We start from the raw sequence: 20611 nt of genomic DNA, 5'->3' as shown, positions 1-20611 counted from the left end.
GCCAGAAGTCCTGCCCCTCTGACCTTCTCCAATGAGTTTTGAGAAGGAGACAAGGAGAGAGGACATGAGGAGTATGCAATTGAGATCTTTCCTCAGTAGCCCACCATAGGAGCCCAGCCCAGGCAGGTCTGATGCTGCAGTTGTATATCCATGCACTGCTGCCCTCTAGTGGGAAGTCTACACCACAACTCCCACTGATCAGCATTCAGAAAGATGGAACGCTGCAGTAGCTAGGGAGAGAGCAACTCTAAACACTACATCAAGGGATGGATGCTGTGTGCATGTGTGTGCCTGTGTGTGCCTGTGCACGTGTGTGTGAAAGCAGAGCACAATTTGTAAATGCATAGGTTTAAGGTTCAGATTTCTCTTGTCATGACATCACAGAGCAGTAGATCAAACAAGCATTTAGTATTTTGTCTCTTCTACGCAGTCCTTAGTTCAACTATAGGAAATCTTATAGATTACATCATGCAGTGTGCGTGTGTACCGGCGCGAGTGTGTGCGCGCGCTAGCGCACGTTTGGTGTGCGTGCTTACATTAATGTTTGCGTGTGCATGAGTGTGTGTGTGTGAGTGTGAGCACACATCACTCTGGTGGTGACAGAAGAACTTTGAGTGATGTGTATATGAGAGCCTGAGGTTGATCACATCAGCACACAGTGTATTATAAAATACCTGAGATTACCACTGTCTTCCTATCAGACCATATGAGGGAGGAGAGGTAAAGCCGTACACCCAGGACAGAGGCACAGTGCCAGAGTCCAGTCTACAGCAGCTAGAAAAATGTTACGAAATAAAGCACACAGGTATAATTGTATTTTGACAGGAAAGCTCATTTGCATAGGCAAGATGAAATAATGTAGGCCACCTTTTATGACTGATACCACATTAATTCAATGCATTTATATGTCAAATCTGACAGCCCCCCTTCCCTCATGCCTTGCGTGTTTCTGGACCCTTGCCCACCCACCCAGGGTGCTAGGAAAATGAATCCAGTTGAATGGATGTTTGGCTATTCATCAAGCCCATATGCCCACCATATTGTCCACTTTCTGAAAATAATCATCACTTACAGAACAAGCGTGTTGTTATGCTGCAATCCCAGGAAGTGGTGAGGAACTGAGATGAGTGGTGACTGGGGAGGGGTATTCCTGTCCGTACCTCATTCGTTGAGTTCCCCGTGACTCTCTGCCACTCGATCTCTCTCTCCCTCTGCCTCAATTAGCTTTCTCTCTCAGTGTCGCTACTCTCTCTCTCTCTCTCTCTCTCTCTTTCTCGCTCTCCCTCTCCCTACCTTCCTCCCTCTATGTTTATATCTCTTTCTCTACGTCTGTCTCGCTCTCTCTCTCTCTCTCTCTCTCTCTCTGCCATGTGTCATGTGTAACCCAAACTGTGAGCAGTACAGCAGAGCAGGAGCTGGATCATGTGGAGAACTTCCATGAGACCAGGCTGGACCTCTCTCTACACTCTGCTTCCTTAAAGGGAGGTTCTGTACTATAGACCACTGACTGGGCTTCTGATTGTGCTTTAGAATAGTGATTACGGTTCCAATTTTCTTTAGAACATTGAATGGGGTTCTACTCTGCTTTAGAACAACGACTACAGGAAAGCAAAGTGTATGAAATGTAGTTGCACCTTGACTGCTCTTGTCATCTCTTTCTCCAACACACTGCCTTTTTCTACAACCAACTTATTTTCCCACAACTTTCCACCTCTTCTTTTCCTCTGTAGTTCTCTCTTTCCAGTGTGTTTCTGTCTGTCATTCTGTCAGTTGCAGTTTGTCTCTCTCTATCTTTCTTTCCTTCTGTCTTTCTCCCCTAATCCCTCTCTATCTGCTCTGACTCTCTCTCTCTCTCGCACTCTCTCTGCCTGTCTGTCTGCTCTGACTCTCTCTCTCTGTCTGCTCTGACTCTCTCTGTCTTCTCTGTCTGCTCTGACTCTCTCTCTTCTCTCTCTCTCTCTGTCTGCTCAGACTCTCTCTCTCTGTCTGCTCTGACTATCTCTCTCTCTCTCTCTCTCTCTCTCTGTCTTCTCTGTCTTCTCTGTCTGCTCTGACTCACTCTTTCTCTGTCTGCTCTGTCTGCTCTCTCTCTCTGTCTACTCTGTCTGCTCTGACTCTCTCTGTCTGCTCTGTCTGCTCTGACTATCTCTCGCTCTCTGTCTGCACTGACTATCTCTCGCTCTCTGTCTGCTCTGACTCTCTGTCTACTCTGTCTGCTCTGACTCTCTCTCTCTCTATGTCTTCACTGTCTGCTCTGACTCTCTCTCTCTGTCTTCTCTGTCTGCTCTGACTCTCTCTCTCTCTCTCTCTGTCTGTCTGCTCTATCTGCTCTGACTCTCTCTCTCTCTCCCTGTCTTCACTGTCTGCTCTGACTCTCTCTGTCTGCTCTGTATGCTCTGACTCTCTCTCTCTCTCTCTCTGTATGCTCTGCCTGCTAATATTCTCTCTGTCTGCTCTGTGTTCTCTGACTCTCTCTCTCTCTCTCCCTGTCTGCTCTATCTGCTCTGACTCTCTGTCTCTCTCTCCCTGTCTTCACTGTCTGCTCTGATTCTCTCTCTCTCTCTCTCTCTCTCTCTCTCTCTCTCTCTCTCTCTCTCTCTCTCTCTCTCTCTCTCTCTCTTTCTCTCTCTCTCTCTCCCTGTCTGCTCTGTCTGCTCTGACTCTCTCGTTCTCCTCTCCTCTCCCTCCCTCCCTCTCCTCTCTCTCCCCCTCTCTTCCTCTCCTCTCTTTTTTTCTCTCTCTCTCTGATTAACAGTGTGTTATGGATTGCTGTGAAGTGCTACCCTGGCCTCCACTCATATAAACAGTACAGAGGCCCCTCCCTTGCCACCACTTAATGTCATTAACAGCTGGCTTTCTTAAATAGACAAAGACACACACACGCACAAACAAACGCACACATAGACACACACAATGTTTTTACCCACACAAACGTTGCCTGTCATCATGGCAGAAGACAAAACCATAAAGATTTCAAACAAATGTAGCGTTGAGTTTTAATATGGACCCGGATACACACAAACACACATTCTGAGGGTCAGAGGCCAGTAGACACAGTTAATCAACCACAGAACCAACCTACCCAGCGCTCCCTCTCCTCTTACTCTCTCTTTCCATATCCTTTACTTACCCCACCCCCTTAACACACACTGACTATCTCTCTCTTCTGCCTCTCTCTTTCTTTAGCCCCATTTATGCCTGGTTTTAACAACATGCATCATCTGTCCTGATCTCGTCCACATTCTGATTGTGCCCACATTTTTAGACAGGTGTAGACGATTAAAAGACGGATTGTGATCAGATCTAATTGTGATCAGATCTTTCTGACCACCCCCGGAGGTAGTCAAGCATGCATTGTGTCTGGGTGTCTTGTGTGTAGACAGATCTGGACAGAGAAACAATTGAAATCACAATTACCCCACCTTCTAAAATCATTGACAGGTGGCACCATTGAATTATGACATCAATATGTGTGTCTTACAATAAATACATAAATATTATTGTAAAAGAATAGCACTCAGTTAATTTGCATACAGGGAGTGACCAGGAAATCTGGAAATGTGGGCACAATCAGAATGTAAACAATCATGACAAAGGACCCATGTTAGCACCAGGTATAAACATGTCCCTCTCTCTCTCTTCCTTTCTCTCTCCCTCCCCTCTCCCTCTCCAACACTCCCAACTTTCTCCCCTCTATTAAGTTCCAAGCTTCTTTCAATCTGAAGTGAACAACATATACCAAACAGGTCAGACTTACTTTTCTCCTTGTTGTTATTGATTGTGCTTATAGCTGCATGTTGTGCTAGTTGCAGTAGTGGTGGTTAAGTAGGAGAGAGTGTTGCTGATTTTCACAGATGTCTTTTTTCCTAACATGTGTGAGCAGTTAGAGCCTGCCGTTTTAGTTCTACTGCTCAACAAGTAATGGACAGATTCTCTTGAAATGAAACATTTCTGCAGTCGATCTTAGTTTTGACACGATTAGGTTTGATCTGATTTGTAGAACAGTTTGCTGTGTTATTTTGACCATGATTAGGAAATCATGGACATTGCACAGCAAAAAGTGACATCTAAGCAACTTAAATATGTTATCTAGTGATAATTCACTTCAAACGAGTGTTTCTTGTCTTACTAAGCTAACATGTCTAACGTCATTGGCAGATATTTGGCCTCTTTTAACCTAAAAAAGTAATTTATTTGAATATTTTCAAGATATTTAATTCTTATTAAAATAAGCAAAATTATCTGGCAATGACGTTAGATAAATTAATTAATTAATTAAGAACGTAAGTGACTAAACACTCAATATAACATATCTAGGCTTGCTTAGATGTCACTTTTTGCAGTGCGTGATGTAATGGGATATCTATCCATGTGAGGTGTGTGTAATTCTACAGCTCCTAATTCAACTGTCAGCAGTTGCTCTTGTTATTTTCCATTAGGTTCAGTGCTATGCCTTATGCTATAGATATAAACTATAGGTTACTTCATGTGCAAGAGAAGTTTCGGTCTAGCCATTGGATATACATATCTCTGATAGTGTATGCCATTAAATATCTTTATTTTGGTTCTGTGGGACATTCCATAGGGAGCGCATGATGCTCTTTGACAGACAGAAAGTGATCCCTTCCACTGTGGTTGCCAGATCTGTCAGAAGGACGTCCCAGTGCAACATTTAAAAAGGGCAGACAGTTCTCAGCCGTTTGACTTTGGTTTGGAGCTATAGACTGATAGCAGAGTACACACCTAATGGATTACTACACAGCAATGGAGGCTGGTGGGAGGAGCTATAGACTGATAGCAGAGTACACACCTAATGGATTACTACACAGCAATGGAGGCTGGTGGGAGGAGCTATAGACTGATAGCAGAGTACACACCTAATGGATTACTACACAGCAATGGAGGCTGGTGGGAGGAGCTATAGACTGATAGCAGAGTACACACCTAATGGATTACTACACAGCAATGGAGGCTGGTGGGAGGAGCTATAGACTGATAGCAGAGTACACACCTCATGGATTACTACACAGCAGTAGAGGCTGGTGGGAGGAGCTATAGACTGATAGCAGACTACACACCTAATGGATTACTACACAGCAATGGAGGCTGGTGGGAGGAGCTATAGACTGATAGCAGAGTACACACCTAATGGATTACTACACAGCAATGGAGGCTGGTGGGAGGAGCTATAGACTGATAGCAGAGTACACACCTAATGGATTACTACACAGCAATGGAGGCTGGTGGGAGGAGCTATAGACTGATAGCAGAGTACACACCTAATGGATTACTACACAGCAATGGAGGCTGGTGGGCGGAGCTATAGACTGATAGCAGAGTACACACCTAATGGATTACTACACAGCAGTAGAGGCTGGTGGGAGGAGCTATAGACTGATAGCAGAGTACACACCTAATGGATTACTACACAGCAGTAGAGGCTGGTGGGAGGAGCTATAGACTGATAGCAGAGTACACACCTAATGGATTACTACACAGCAGTAGAGGCTGGTGGGAGGAGCTATAGACTGATAGCAGAGTACACACCTAATGGATTACTACACAGCAGTAGAGGCTGGTGGGAGGAGCTATAGACTGATAGCAGAGTACACACCTAATGGATTACTACACAGCAGTAGAGGCTGGTGGGAGGAGCTATAGACTGATAGCAGAGTACACACCTCATGGATTACTACACAGCAGTAGAGGCTGGTGGGAGGAGCTATAGACTGATAGCAGAGTACACACCTCATGGATTACTACACAGCAGTAGAGGCTGGTGGGAGGAGCTATAGACTGATAGCAGAGTACACACCTCATGGATTACTACACAGCAGTAGAGGCTGGTGGGAGGAGCTATAGAGGGACGGGCTCATTGTAATGGCTGGAATGGAATTCATGGAACGGTATCAAATATATGGAAATCACGTTTGACTCCGTTCCTTTTATTCCATTTCAACCATCCTATAGCTCCTCCCCCACCAGCCTCCACTGCCACACATCCTATAGCTCCTCCCCCACCAGCCTCCACTGCCACACATCCTATAGCTCCTCCCCCACCAGCCTCCACTGCCACACATCCTATAGCTCCTCCCCCACCAGCCTCCACTGCCACACATCCTATCCCGACTTCTTCCCCATATTTCTATCACATTTAGATGGTCACTCAATGGACGCTTTCATCCAAAGCAAATCACAAACTCCCATGTTTACACTGAACTGCTGTCTCCTATCCTATTGCCCCAACTTAACCCTTGTCCCTAACCCCTCAGGCACTTGTGTAGATGTTAGTGGATTGTATGTATAAACAAAATATACCAACGTACCCTCCTATAGGCTAGGAGGACTTTGCATCAGTTTTACTGTGTGCCTAAAGAGTAGGGGCAATGGGTTGATTTAGGATTGTAGTTTGATAGTAGAGAAGATACTTAATGGATCAAGTATTTATCTTTTCTTTTCACCTGCTGTCTGACTGGCTGCGTCCCAACCTGTGACCTGTCCATGGGACTCCACCACTCTGTCCCCTGATGTGGGACCTATCACTGGGACACTCACTCACTCCAGCGCCATGGCCCCTGATGTGGGACCTATCCCTGGGACACTCAATCTGTCTACCACCACTGTCAGCGCTTGGCGTTAATTGCCACCCAGAGCCACCCAGGGCTGAATTACCTCACACACACCACACCACACCACACACATGTAAACGCTCACACATGCACAAAACATTAATGGTATCTGCGGGTAGACATGATACATATACACTGAGTATACAAAACATTAAGAACACCTGCTCTTCCCATGACATAGACTGACCAGGTGAATCCAGGTGAAAGCTATGATCCCTTATTGATGTCACTTGTTAAATCCACTTCAATCAGTGTAGATGAAGGGGAGGCAGGTTAAATAATGATTTTTAAGCCTTGAGACAATTGAGACATGGATTGTGTATGTGCACCTTTGAACGGGGGATGGTAGTAGGTGCCAGGTGCACCGGTTTGTGTCAAGAACTGCAACCCTGCTGGGTTTTACACGCTCAACAGTTTCCTGTGTGCATCAAGAATGGTTCACCACCCAAAGGACATCCAGCCAACTTGACACAACTGTGGGAAGCATTGGAGTCAACATGGGCCAGCATCCCTGTGGAACGCATTCAACACCTTGTAGAGTCCATGCCCTGACGAATTGAGGCTGTTCTGAAGGCAAAATAAAGTGTTCCTAATGTTTTGTACACTCAGTGTAATGCAGAATATTTCTTTCAGAGAGGGTACTAATAGCAACCTGCGAGGAGGATCTTTAGGGGCCAGGGATACCTGGCTGGGTTATTGGTCGGCGTCTGGGGAAATCAATAGCCTTTCCTTATGGTTGTCTGGCCCAGAGCCAGCACAGTTCCTAATGGAGGATTCAACACTCACCTTAACCCTGACAGCAGTCTGCTCTAATAGCTTGTATCTGGCTCATACTCTCTCTGGTGTATAGGACAGCAACAAAAACATGTCCAATCCAGGCAGTTCTTTAATAAGAAGAAATGATTTGATGGGTGCTTGTATTTGTAATATTTCACACATGTATGAATTGGAAATGTGTGTTTTTGCATATTCCAACTCCCCCTGAGACACCTTCAGAGAGTGGGGTCACAACCAGCCATTGTGAAGGCACATTAACATCAGTTATTTTCACCTTGTCACAGCAGGGCTCCAAACTAGTGACCTTAACAGTTACTGTCCCAACGCTCTAACCACTAGGCTACCTGCTGTATCTAGGCTTGTACTCTGCTGCATAGGGCAGCAACAAAGGATCTCTACTCCTGGCAGACTGGCAGTTTTATCCACAGAGAGATCAGTGTTGGCCCAAGTGTTTTTTCCCACCTGAACTTGATCCCCCTTTTTAGGGAATCATCATCTCTCTTGTTACGGATGGGGACAAAGAGGGTGTTGTCGTTGTTAACCGTTTTATTTCTTCTTTCCTTGTTTATATTCAGGGGGTGTTCCAGAAAAAATAGACGCCATCCTTCCTCGTCACCCAGTCCTCTCCTCCTCCACCTTTCTCTCATCACTCCCTTTCTCCCATCTTGTCTACTCCCATACTGAACCATCCATCTCTCTCTCCCCTTTCCTCCGTTCTCCATTCTTCATCCCCACATCCACCTCTGAACTGCTGTTATCTGTGTCTCTACCTTCCTTCTGTCTTCAACCTTCCTTTCTTCTTTTTGGGGTTCACCCCCCTTCAATAATTTCCCTGCTTCTCTCTCTTCACTCTCTTTCCCGTCCTCTTCCCTCTTTCCCTCCCTTCCTCTCTCCATCCGGCCTCTCTCGGCCTCTGGTAGAGGTCAACATGTGGGCCAACTACATTGTCCAGCCGGAGGAGGATGGCCGTATGGGGGTGGTAGGAGCTGGGGCCCATGGGGGCCTGGCCGGCCTGGCAGGGGTGAAGGGAGGGGGGCGTGCTACGAGGCGGACCCCTAGGATGAGTGACAGCCAAGAGGGGAAGATCAAGCTGGCGTTCTTTGTGGCCATTGTGGGTGTGACCCTGACAGTGCTGGGGGTGGGAACAGAGTTCTGGGTGGAGCTGGCCACGCCCAAGACCTGGAGTAACAACCAGACGTGTCAGACAGCCCACTACGGCCTGTGGAAGGGGTGTACCCGCACCCTGTGGGTGGACGACATCGACCCAGAGAGAGAGAGCTGCGGCCCCGCCGATCTGCCCGGAGGTGAGGAACCTGTCTGTCTGTCTGTCTGTCTGTTGCATTAGGGCAGGCCATGAGTTGATTTTGGGGACAGGTTAGTTCATATCCTTAGTCTCATTTTGATGACAACACTGTAAAAATGGATTCTGACTAGAGGGAGTAAAGCTACGACCGGAAGGGATTATTTCAGAGCAGGTTAGGAGAATTTGCGCAGCAGTTTAGGATAATTAATGTGGCAGGTTAGGAGACTTAGGTTGAGGTTAGGAAAAGGGTTAGGGTTAGCTAAAATGCTCTCCTAACCTGTAACGAAAAGCCTCTTCCGGTCATAGCTGGACTCCCTCGAATCACAACCGCAGAGATGGAGGTAACGATGGAGGTAACTGGGGCACTGATTTCATGACCAACCCCTGATTGCACTGCAGTGCTGTGTGTGTTAGTTAGGGCTTCCTCCCCTTCCTCTGTAATGATCTGTAAACATAGGATAGGTGGAAGCAATATGTTGGATGTCTCCCAGGAATTTGCATCAATGCAGCATCAATATGTGGGTGTGTGTATGCATGTGTACATTGTATGTATGCGTGTGCGTGCCCTTTGTCTGTGTGTGCGCGAGCGTGCTTATGCAAACGTGTGTGACTAGGAGGCGTGTATGCCAGCTTTGCTGCGTGTGTATCTGGGTCATCCTACAGATAATGTGCAAATTGAGTCCTTAAAGGTATACTGCTTTGAAATGGAGCCAGTCTGAATTTGACAAATCTGAATGTGGCTACTGGTCTGTCTGTTAGTTATCTAGCTATAGGCATCAGATTTGTATAATCGTTGGTGAGTCAGAAAAGGATGTTTCCAGTATCCTTGTAAATATCCAAACTTTCAGTGTGTTTATATAAGACAGACGCTTCCCTTTTACTGCATGATGGAGCTTCGTCTTTCGGAATATTTCAATGGATTATTATTATTACTATTTAATTTCAATTTCTTTCAGTTTTAGAATTTCCCTTTATTGAATGATCAGTCAAAAATATATTTTGATTGCAGGTATTCTTCATTATAGTGTTTTTTTCATCAAGTCTTCTCTATAAAAAAACACAAAATATTTTTTTACATTTCAGGAAAAGAAAGCTAATAAACTACGATTTTCAGCCACTTCCTCCATCCTGTACTGTTACATTCCTCCATGTAAGCCTGTTATCTGTGGAATGACCCGTTTCTGTCTGTAGGGATCGTCCAGTGGTGGATGAATGCAGGTATTAAAGCACTTGTCCCACAGAGGGGGCCAGACAGGGCCTACGGTAGGATGAGGTAGCCATCTCCTGTATTCGTGCTTTATCTGCCAGAATAGTCTGATATTCGGCCAAATCAAATGTTTTTATATAGCCCTTCTTACATCAGCTGATATATCAAAGTGCTGTACAGAAACTCCGCCTAAAACCCCAAACAGCAAGCAATGAAGGTGTAGAAGCACGGTGGCTAGGAAAACTCCCTAGAAAGGCCAAAACCTAGGAAGAAACCTAGAGAGGAACCAGGCTATGAGGGGTGGCCAGTCCTCTTCTGGCTGTGCTGGGTGGAGATTATAACAGAACATGGCCAAGATGTTCAAATGTTCATAAATGGTCAAACAATAATAATTACAGTAGTTGTGGAGGGTGCAACAAGTCAGCACCTTAGGAGTAAATGTCAGTTGGCTTTTCATAGCCAATCATTGAGAGTATCTCTACCGCTCCTGCTGTCTCTAGAGAGTTGAAAATAGCAGGTCTGGGACGTCCGTTGAACAGGTCAGGGTTCCATAGCCGCAGGCAGAACAGTTGAAACTGGAGCAGCAGCACGGCCAGGTGCACTGGGGACAGCTAGGAGTCATCATGCCAGGTAGTCCAGCATGGTCCTAGGTCTCAGGTCCTCCGAGAGAGAGAAAGAAAGAGAGAAAGAGAGAATTAGAGAGAACATACTTACATTCACACAGGACACCAGATAAGACAGGAGAAATACTCCAGATATAACAGACTGACCCTAGCCCCCCGACACATAAACTACTGCAGCATAAATACTGGAGGCTGAGACAGGAGGGGTCAGGAGACACTGTGGCCCCATCCGATGATACGCCCGGACAGGGCCAAACAGGAAGGATATAACCCCACCCACTTTGCCAAAGCACATCCCCCTCACCACTAGAGGGATATCTTCAACCACCAACTTACCATCCTGAGACGAGGCCGAGTATAACCCACAAAGATCTCCACCACGGCACAACCCAGGCTAGGAGTGGTTGGCTTTGATACACTAGCAATGATGTATGTATTGTTTTTAATAGGATGTATATATATTCTACATTGTATAAATATAAAATAGCTTTATTTCATTTTGCAGTCTTGATTTAGCTTGTTTCATTAGGATGGATGAATCCTATGAATGTTCATATCTATTACAATGTAGATTACACGCTATATCCATCTGGTGCATTGTTTATCAGCCTCCGGTATTTTAGAGGGCTGATTCACCTTGGATGTCTAGTCGATAAACATCTATGTCTGACTTACCTTGTGTGTCTTGTCTAGCAGATAAACATCTGTGTTTACGATAACGGTCTGTGTGTTGGAGTAGAGTCAGTATCTATTCTGACACTTCCTTGTCTCCGTGCTTCAAAACACTGTTGGCCCACAGCGCCTGACAGACAGGCTCTGCTGTGTGTGTGTGTGGACTTCTCATGTTTGGAGAAAAACAACTGTTTCTCCATCTGTGCGTCTCTATTTCACATTCATGTTTACATGCCCCTGGCGCCTGTCCCTGGGAAACAACATCACAGTCATTCTCTGTCACTGTCTGTCAGTGCCAGACCAACTAATACATCATACAACACTCACTGCTACTGTACATTACCATAACCTCTGACTAACTGACTAAGCCACTTAGGTGGACTAGTGGACAGGAGTGCAGAAGGACAGGTGGACCTGTGGACAGGAGGGCAGGAGTACATGTGGACAGGTGGAGAGCTTGAGAGGTAGATCTCACTATAAATCTGTGGTCATAATATACAGGTTTCCTGTAACGCACCAGTGTTGCAGACAGAATAGCATTAAGGTTGATAGGAGAGTCTGCTGTATGTGTGTGTACTTGTGTGTTTGATTTTACTATCCTTGTGGTGACCAGAAGTCAAACAGCCTAAAATAACCTTTTTCCTTAAGGTTTAGGGGTAGGGTTTGGGGTTAAGGTTAGGGAAAATAGGATTTTGAATGGGAATCAGTTGTTTGGTCCGCACATGGATAGTAAAACAAGCATGTGTGTGTGGCTGTGTGTTTGTGGGTCCCTCTGTGTCTCTGACCACACAGAGTATGCAGGGGTGACTACCAGACAGGGGGATCGAGGAAGAACAGCAGAGGACGAGAGAAAAATATATTTATCTATCTCATATATATACAGTGCCTTGCGAAAGTATTCGGCCCCCTTGAACTTTGCGACCTTTTGCCACATTTCAGGCTTCAAATATAAAGATATAAAACTGTATTGTTTTGTGAAGAATCAACAACAAGTGGGACACAATCATGAAGTGGAACGACATTTTTGGATATTTCAAACTTTTTTAACAAATCAAAAACTGAAAAATTGGGCGTGCAAAATTATTCAGCCCCTTTACTTTCAGTGCAGCAAACTCTCTCCAGAAGTTCAGTGAGGAGCTCTGAATGATCCAATGTTGACCTAAATGACTAATGATGATAAATACAATCCACCTGTGTGTAATCAAGTCTCCGTATAAATGCACCTGCACGTTAAAAGCGCAGAGAGCATCATGAAGAACAAGGAACACACCAGGCAGGTCCGAGATACTGTTGTGAAGAAGTTTAAAGCCGGATTTGGATACAAAAAGATTTCCCAAGCTTTAAACATCCCAAGGAGCACTGTGCAAGCGATAATATTGAAATGGAAGGAGTATCAGACCACTGCAAATCTACCAAGACCTGGCCGTCCCTCTAAACTTTCAGCTCATACAAGGAGAAGACTGATCAGAGATGCAGCCAAGAGGCCCATGATCACTCTGGATGAACTGCAGAGATCTACAGCTGAGGTGGGAGACTCTGTCCATAGGACAACAATCAGTCGTATATTGCACAAATCTGGCCTTTATGGAAGAGTGGCAAGAAGAAAGCCATTTCTTAAAGATATCCATAAAAAGTATTGTTTAAAGTTTGCCAAAAGCCACCTGGGAGACACACCAAACATGTGGAAGAAGGTGCTCTGGTCAGATGAAACCAAAATTGAACTTTTTGGCAACAATGCAAAACGTTATGTTTGGCGTAAAAGCAACACAGCTCATCACCCTGAACACACCATGCCCACTGTCAAACATGGTGGTGGCAGCATCATGGTTTGGGCCTGCTTTTCTTCAGCAGGGACAGGGAAGATGGTTAAAATTGATGGGAAGATGGATGGAGCCAAATACAGGACCATTCTGGAAGAAAACCTGATGGAGTCTGCAAAAGACCTGAGACTGGGACGGAGATTTGTCTTCCAACAAGACAATGATCCAAAACATAAAGCAAAATCTACAATGGAATGGTTCAAAAATAAACATATCCAGTTGTTAGAATGGCCAAGTCAAAGTCCAGACCTGAATCCAATCGAGAATCTGTGGAAAGAACTGAAAACTGCTGTTCACAAATGCTCTCCATCCAACCTCACTGAGCTCGAGCTGTTTTGCAAGGAGGAATGGGAAACATTTTCAGTCTCTCGATGTGCAAAACTGATAGAGACATACCCCAAGCGACTTACAGCTGTAATCGCAGCAAAAGGTGGCGCTACAAAGTATTAACTTAAGGGGGCTGAATAATTTAGCACGCCCAATTTTTCAGTTTTTGATTTGTTAAAAAAGTTTGAAATATCCAATAAATGTCGTTCCACTTCATTGATTGTGTCCCACTTGTTGTTGATTCTTCACAAAAAAATACAGTTTTATATCTTTATGTTTGAATCCTGAAATGTGGCAAAAGGTTGCATAGTTCAAGGGGCCCGAATACTTTCGCAAGGCACTGTATATATATCTATATAAAGACAGAGAGGAAGAGCCGCAGAGGATGAGAGAATATATTTATATATAAGGAGAGAGAGAGGAAGAGCCGCAGAGGATCAGAGAATATATTTATATATAAGGAGAGAGAGAGGAAGAGCAGCAGAGGATGAGAGAATATATTTATATATAAGGAGGGAGAGAGGAAGAGCAGCAGAGGATGAGAGAATATACACTGCTCAAAAAATAAAGGGAATACTAAAATAACATCCTAATGAATGAAATATTCTTATTAAATACTTTTTTTCTTTACATAGTTGAATGTGCTGACAACAAAATCACACACAAATTATCAATGGAAGTCAAATTTATCAACCCATGGAGGTCTGGATTTGGAGTCAAAATTAAAGTGTAAAACCACACTACAGGCTGATCCAACTTTGATGTAATGTCCTTAAAACAAGTCAAAATTAGGCTCAGTAGTGTGTGTGGCCTCCATGTGCCTGTATGACCTCCCTACAACGCCTGGGCATGCTCCTGATGAGGTGGCGGATGGTCTCCTGAGGGATCTCGTCCCAGACCTGGACTAAAGCATCTGCCAACTCCTGGACAGTCTGTGGTGCAACCTAGTGAATGACCTGCAGAGAGCTGGGACCAAAGTAACAAAGCCTACCATCAGTAACACACTACGCCGCCTGGGACTCAAATCCTGCAGTGCCAGACGTGTCCCCCTGCTTAAGCCAGTACATGTCCAGGCCCGTCTTAAGTTTGCTAGAGAGCATTCGGATGATCCAGAAGAAGATTGGGAGAATGTCATATGGTCAGATGAAATCAAAATATAACTTTTTGGTAAAAACTCAACTGTGAAGCATGGGGGTGGAAACATCATGCTTTGGGGCTGTTTTTCTGCAAAGGGACCAGGACGACTGATCCGTGTAAAGGAAAGAATGAATGGGGCCATGTATCGTGAGATTTTGAGTGAAAACCTCCTTCCATCAGCAAGGGCATTGAAGATGAAACGTGGCTGGGTCTTTCAGCATGACAATGATCCCAAACACACCGCCCGGGCAACGAAGGAGTGGCTTCGTAAGAAGCATTTCAAGGTCCTGGAGTGGCCTAGCCAGTCTCCAGATCTCAACCCCATAGAAAGTCTTTGGAGGGAGTTGATAGTCTGTGTTGCCCAGCAACAGCCAAAAAACCTCACTGCTCTAGAGGAGATCTGCATGGAGGAATGGGCCAAAATACCAGCAACAGTGTGTGAAAACCTTGTGAAGACTTACAGAAAACGTTTGACCTCTGTCATTGCAACAAAGGGTATATAACAAAGTATTTAGATAAACTTTTGTCATTGACCAAATACTTATTTTCCACCATAATTCGCAAATGAATTAATAAAAAATCCTACAATGTGATTTTCTGTATTTTTTTCCCTCATTTTGTCTGTCATAGTTGAAGTGTACTGAGTGTGATGAAAATTACAAAATTAATTCTCATATTTTTAAGTGGGAGAACTTGCACAATTGGTGGCTGACTAAATACTTTTTTGCCCCACTGTAAATATATAAAGGCAGAGAGAGGAAGAGTGTCTGTCTAATGCAGTATTAACCAAGCCCCTGTAATCTTCTCTTTTCCTTCCTTCATCTCGTTCACCTCCCTCTCATCTGTCTCCCTCTTTCTCTTTGTTCTCACCCCTCCCTCCATCTGCCCACTCTATCACTCCCTATCTCTCCTTCCCCCTCTTTCTCATGCTCTCTGCATTCTCTCTCTCTCTCTCTCTCTCTCTCTCTCTCCTTCTGGCCCTTCCTCCTCTACAAATGTCTTGCTTTCTCTCCCCCTCTCCACCTGCCCCCTCTTTCTATCTCTCCTTCTCCCTCTCTTCCATCACCCCTCTCTCTCTCATTCTCTCTCGTGGCACCATATGTGCTGTGAATATGGGACTGTGTAGAGCAGTGAGCAGTGTTTCTCTTGGTGCTCCCACGACACAACAGATAAAATGTATCTTCATGTCTAGGAGGACAGAGGGGATGGATGCACAGGGACCAGCAATATACTCTGTGTGTGTGATTTCCCCTCTCTGTTTCTCTTCTCAGAATCCAACTGCACTTACTTCAAATTCTTCACCAATGGACACAACGCAGTCATATTTAATAAGACGACCCACAAGAGTAAGTCAGCATCTTAAAGTCTCGCTTCCGCTTCCGCCTCCCTCTCCTTCTCTCCCTCTCACCTTCTCTCTCCTTCTCTCCCTCTCACTTTCTCTCTCCTTCTCTCCCTCTCACCTTCTCTCTCCTTCTCTCCCTCTCACCTTCTCTCTCCTTCTCTCCCTCTCACCTTCTATCTCCCTCTCTCCCCCTCCTTCTCTCCCTCTCACCTTCTCTCTCCCTCTCTCCCCCTCCTTCTCTCCCTCTCACCTTCTCTCTCCCTCTCTCCCCTCCTTCTCTCCCTCTCACCTTCTCTCTCCCTCTCTCTCCCCTCCTTCTCTCCCTCTCACCTTCTCTCTCCCTCTCTCCCCCTCCTTCTCTCCCTCTCTCCCCTCCTTCTCTCCCTCTCTCCCCCTCCTTCTCTCCCTCTCACCTTCTCTCTCCCTCTCTCCCTCTCCTTCTCTCCCTCTCACCTTCTCTCTCCCTCTCTCCCCCTCCTTCTCTCCCTCTCACCTTCTCTCTCCCTCTCTCCCCCCCCTTCTCTCCCTCTCTCCCTCTCTCCCCCTCCTTCTCTCCCTCTCACCTTCTCTCTCCCTCTCTCCCCCTCCTTCTCTCCCTCTCACCTTCTCTCTCCCTCTCTCCCCCTCCTTCTCTCCCTCTCACCTTCTCTCTCCCTCTCTCCCCCTCCTTCTCTCCCTCTCACCTTCTCTCTCCCTCTCTCCCCCTCTCTCTCCCTCTCTTCTCTCTCCTCTCTCCCCCTCCTTCTCTCCCTCTCACCTTCTCTCTCCCTCTCCTTCTCTCCCTCTCACCTTCTCTCTCCCTCTCTCCCCCTCCTTCTCTCCCTCTCACCTTCTCGCTCCCTCTCTCCCCCCCCTTCTCTCCCTCTCTCCCTCTCTCCCCCTCCTTCTCTCCCTCTCACCTTCTCTCTCCCTCTCTCCCTCTCCTTCTCTCCCTCTCACCTTCTCTCCCCCTCCTTCTCTCCCTCTCATCTTCTCTCTCCGTCTCTCCCCCTCCTTCTCTCTCCCTCTCTCCCCCTCCTTCTCTCTCCCTCTCTCCCCCTCCTTCTCTCTCCCTCTCTCCCCCTCCTTCTCTCTCCCTCTCTCCCCCCCCCTTCTCTCCCTCTCACCTTCTCTCTCTTTCTCACTGTGCTGTATTTAGTCCCTGTGATGTCACTCTCAGATGCACAATGCTCACTGAGGTGTAACTCTGCCCTCCCTCATTCTCCCCTGTCTTCCTCTCCAACACCTCTTCACTCTTTCTCTAACCACTTCTCCCTCTATTCACTTCCTCTCCATCCCTCTCTCCTCCTCCTCTCATTCTGTCTCCCCCCTCTCTCTTCCCCCTCCCCTCTCTCTCCCAGACCTGAACATAGCGGCTGCTATCCTAGCAATGATAGCTCTGTCTATGATGGTGATGGGAGCAATCTGTATCACCATGTCCCTCAGTAAAGGAGTGCCCTTCTTCCTCAAGCCCGCCTCCTTCTGCTTCATCCTATCAGGTAAGGGGAAATAGACTACAAAGAGAGCAGTCACTATTCTGGGTATAGACTTAGACCTCCCTGTAGGGAAATAAACTATCATAAACGTACATTAACTCAAAAGAATGCAAATATTTCAAATGTCATATTATGTCTATATACAGTGTTGTAATTATGTGCAAAGTACAACATGGAAAATTAATACACATAAATATAGGTTGTATTTACAGTTGTGTTTGTTCTTCACTGGTTGCCCTTTGCTTGTGGCAACAGTTCACAAACCTTGCTGCTGTGATGGCACACTGTTGTATTTTACGCAATAGATATGGGAGTTTATCAAAATTGGATTTGTTTTTCGAATTATTTGTGGGTCTGTGTAATCTGAGGGAAATATGTGTCTATGATATTGTCATACATTTGGCAGGAGGTTAGGAAGTGCAGCTCAGTTTCCACCTCATTTTAGGGCAGTGTGCACATAGCCTTGTTGGCTCGGGGATTCGAACTTGCAACCTTTCGGTTACTAGTCCAACGCTCTAACCACTAGGCTACCCTGCCGCCCCATATATATATATGTATGTTGAAGAGGGTGGGGCTTAAGCTGCATCCCTGTCTCACCCCACGGCCCTGTGGAAAGAAATGTGTGTTTTCTGCCTCATACTTGTTTGTGTACATGGATTTTATAACATTGTATGCTTTTCCCTCAACACCACTTTCCATCAATTTGTATAGCTCTCTCTCCCCTCATACCCACTCTCCGTCTCACCTTCCTACTCCTTCTCCCCCTCTCCCTCCCTCTACATCCATTCCCCATCCCCACTTCCTCCCTCCCTCCCTCTCTACCACAGGTCTACTGGTCCTGCTGTCTATACTGGTGTTTCACCAGTCAGTGCTGGCCCTGTTGTCATCTGACCACTCCATACCGCTCCACCACGAGCTTTCCTGGTCCGTGACCTGTGTGGGCTTCGCTGGGGCCATCCTCATCATAGGGGGAATCCTTTTCCTGATCCTCTCCCTCCCCTATAGCTCCTGGGAGAAATGTCTGCCTCAATGCAACAGCAGCACTACCTAGCACAATGGAGGCCCAAAAGAGGCCCAAAAGCACATAACTGGGGGAAAAATGTTTAGTTTTATATCAGGATTGTAATCAAACTCCAGTCCTCGAGGGATTTAGTTGCTGGCTTTAGTTGTCAGGTATAAATCAGACACTGATCAGAACAACTACAACCAGTAGACACTGATGCCACCCAGGAGTTGAGTTGGAGACCCCTGTTTATATTGTCAGTTATATTGTAAAACTAGACTGAAAGACTGACTAACTTATAGGTCGACACAGTGTTTACTTAATGCAATAACAATGATGCTCACTAACTGTGCCTAGAACTCTACAAGCCTGCCCTAAAGCCTGCGACCTTACCAGAAAACACTATGTAGACCACAACTTCCCCACTTTTTGGCATCATGACCAACCTATAGCTTTTAGAAGTTTCTGATGACCTACCAAAGAACAAGCAATGTTTCTAAGCAGAACCCGGTCTTTACCAGGGGGGTAATGCTGGGTTAAACAAAACCAAAGCATGGATTGATGTCTTAACGTGTCCATTGACTGCTAACAGGGTAAGGAAACCAATATGTCATTTAGTTATTGAACTAGTTCTTTAAACACAACGCCAACCACACTGTAGTTGTAGATAAAGACCCAGCAGTGTGGTGCAGCATCCTGTCTGTACTATGAACTATGTACTAACCATTACTTATTGATAGTGTTACTTAGCCAATGAAATGGTAATGTGGTAACCATGGTAACATGTAGGTCACTACCGTTGCTAAGGGAGGAGATGCTATATTGTTTCCAGGAAGTGGCATAGCCATCCCTGCTACATGAAACGCCTTGCAGGTTGTCACTATTAATCTATTATGAATGATTATGACGCCTTACACTTAATACCTAGAAATAATATATTCTCTATTTATTATCTACACATTGTCCACATGAATGAATGCTGTTTTTAAGTAAGAATGTGTGAATGATTGAATGTATGTATGGAAGTATTGTATGGACTCACTTTACAAGCACAGCTCTGTATATAAAATATGTGTTTATATTTTATTTATACCTGTAGCCTTTTGTTCAAGCTTTGTTTTTAGTTTTTAGCTTATTCAAACCCTTTTATCATCATGTGTTTTATTTGTCTTAATAAAGCCCACCTTGTCTTTCTCTACCTACATGTTTATTTGGGGAAATGCACATTGTGCCTAAATGGTCCTATGATCATATGTATGTCTCAATGGGTTTGCTTTTGAAATAAATAGATTTGACATAAGAAACACTCTCCTACTTTGTCTTGTCTATGAGTCCTTTTCTCCCTTCTAACTTAAATGCAACCCATTTTTGAACCCTTACCAACAGACGTACCCCCCCACCCCCCAACTCTCTCTCTCTAAAATTAGTACATTGCTCATCCCAGTTGCACTGCAGAGGTTGAGAAACCTTATCCATGAATGTAAACTATGTGCCTCACCGCTACCCTCACCCTTACATGCACCTGCACCCCCTCCTCTCCCAACCCCACTTTCTCTCCTGTCTCTCAGGGAGCTCCCCTTCCCAAGCCCCCACCTCTGTTGCCCTCACCCCATTGGCCCAGAGGTGGTGTAATTTATCAGAAGGGTCCTAGAGCCTTCTTCCATGTCGGATCCCTTTCTTTTGGACCCCTTCTACACTAATTGTCCAAGGGAGACCACCAACACACATACACTCTAGCCCTCCAGTGAGCAGAAACTGAAACCAGTGCTGACACATGACACGGTGTTCAGAGAGTATATATAGCTGTTTAATAGTTCTGCACAGCCTCTTTGACAAGACTAATCCAAGCACTGCTGGCTTGTACCAGGTGTAAGTGAACCTCAGAGTGTGAAATTTGAGATTTTGGCTGATAAATGTAGTATCACCACCTCTTTTCCAGGCTGGATCTCAACCGGTCGTGATTGGGAGTCCCATAGGGCGGCGCACAATTGGCCCAGCGTCGTCCGGGTTTGGCCGGTATAGACCGTCATTGTAAATAAGATTTTGTTCTTAACTGACTTGCCTAGTTTAATAAATAATAAAAAAATCCCTGTTAAAATAAAGTAAATAAATAAAATATTGTGGTCACATTCATTAACAGGATACTGCACTGTATAGTGCAAATAAATGTTTTCACACCTTAGGTCTAAAGTTGTGTCAAGTCTCTCTCTGTCTGTCATTCTCTCAAACTCTCTCTCTCTCTCCATCCCGCTATTCTCTCTCTCTCTCTCTCTCTCTCTCTCTCTCTCTCTCTCTC

The 20611-nt window shown here is 45.4% G+C and overlaps 1 protein-coding gene across 1 annotated transcript; it reads left to right on the top strand.

The window, feature by feature from the left end:
- The first annotated feature begins 3619 nt into the window (after positions 1-3619).
- Positions 3620-19621, top strand: LOC109880151 (voltage-dependent calcium channel gamma-6 subunit). The gene is made up of 5 exons (XM_031785616.1): positions 3620-3746; positions 7982-8710; positions 15767-15841; positions 17178-17315; positions 18140-19621. Exons 2-5 carry the CDS (start codon positions 8335-8337, stop codon positions 18361-18363), a joined length of 813 nt encoding a protein of 270 aa, XP_031641476.1. The 5' UTR covers positions 3620-3746; positions 7982-8334; the 3' UTR covers positions 18364-19621.
- The last annotated feature ends 990 nt before the right edge of the window (positions 19622-20611 follow it).

This window comes from Oncorhynchus kisutch, linkage group LG2 (genome assembly GCF_002021735.2).
Source record: "Oncorhynchus kisutch isolate 150728-3 linkage group LG2, Okis_V2, whole genome shotgun sequence".
Lineage (NCBI taxonomy): Eukaryota > Metazoa > Chordata > Actinopteri > Salmoniformes > Salmonidae > Oncorhynchus > Oncorhynchus kisutch.
This window is presented reverse-complemented; position numbering and strand designations above follow the sequence as displayed.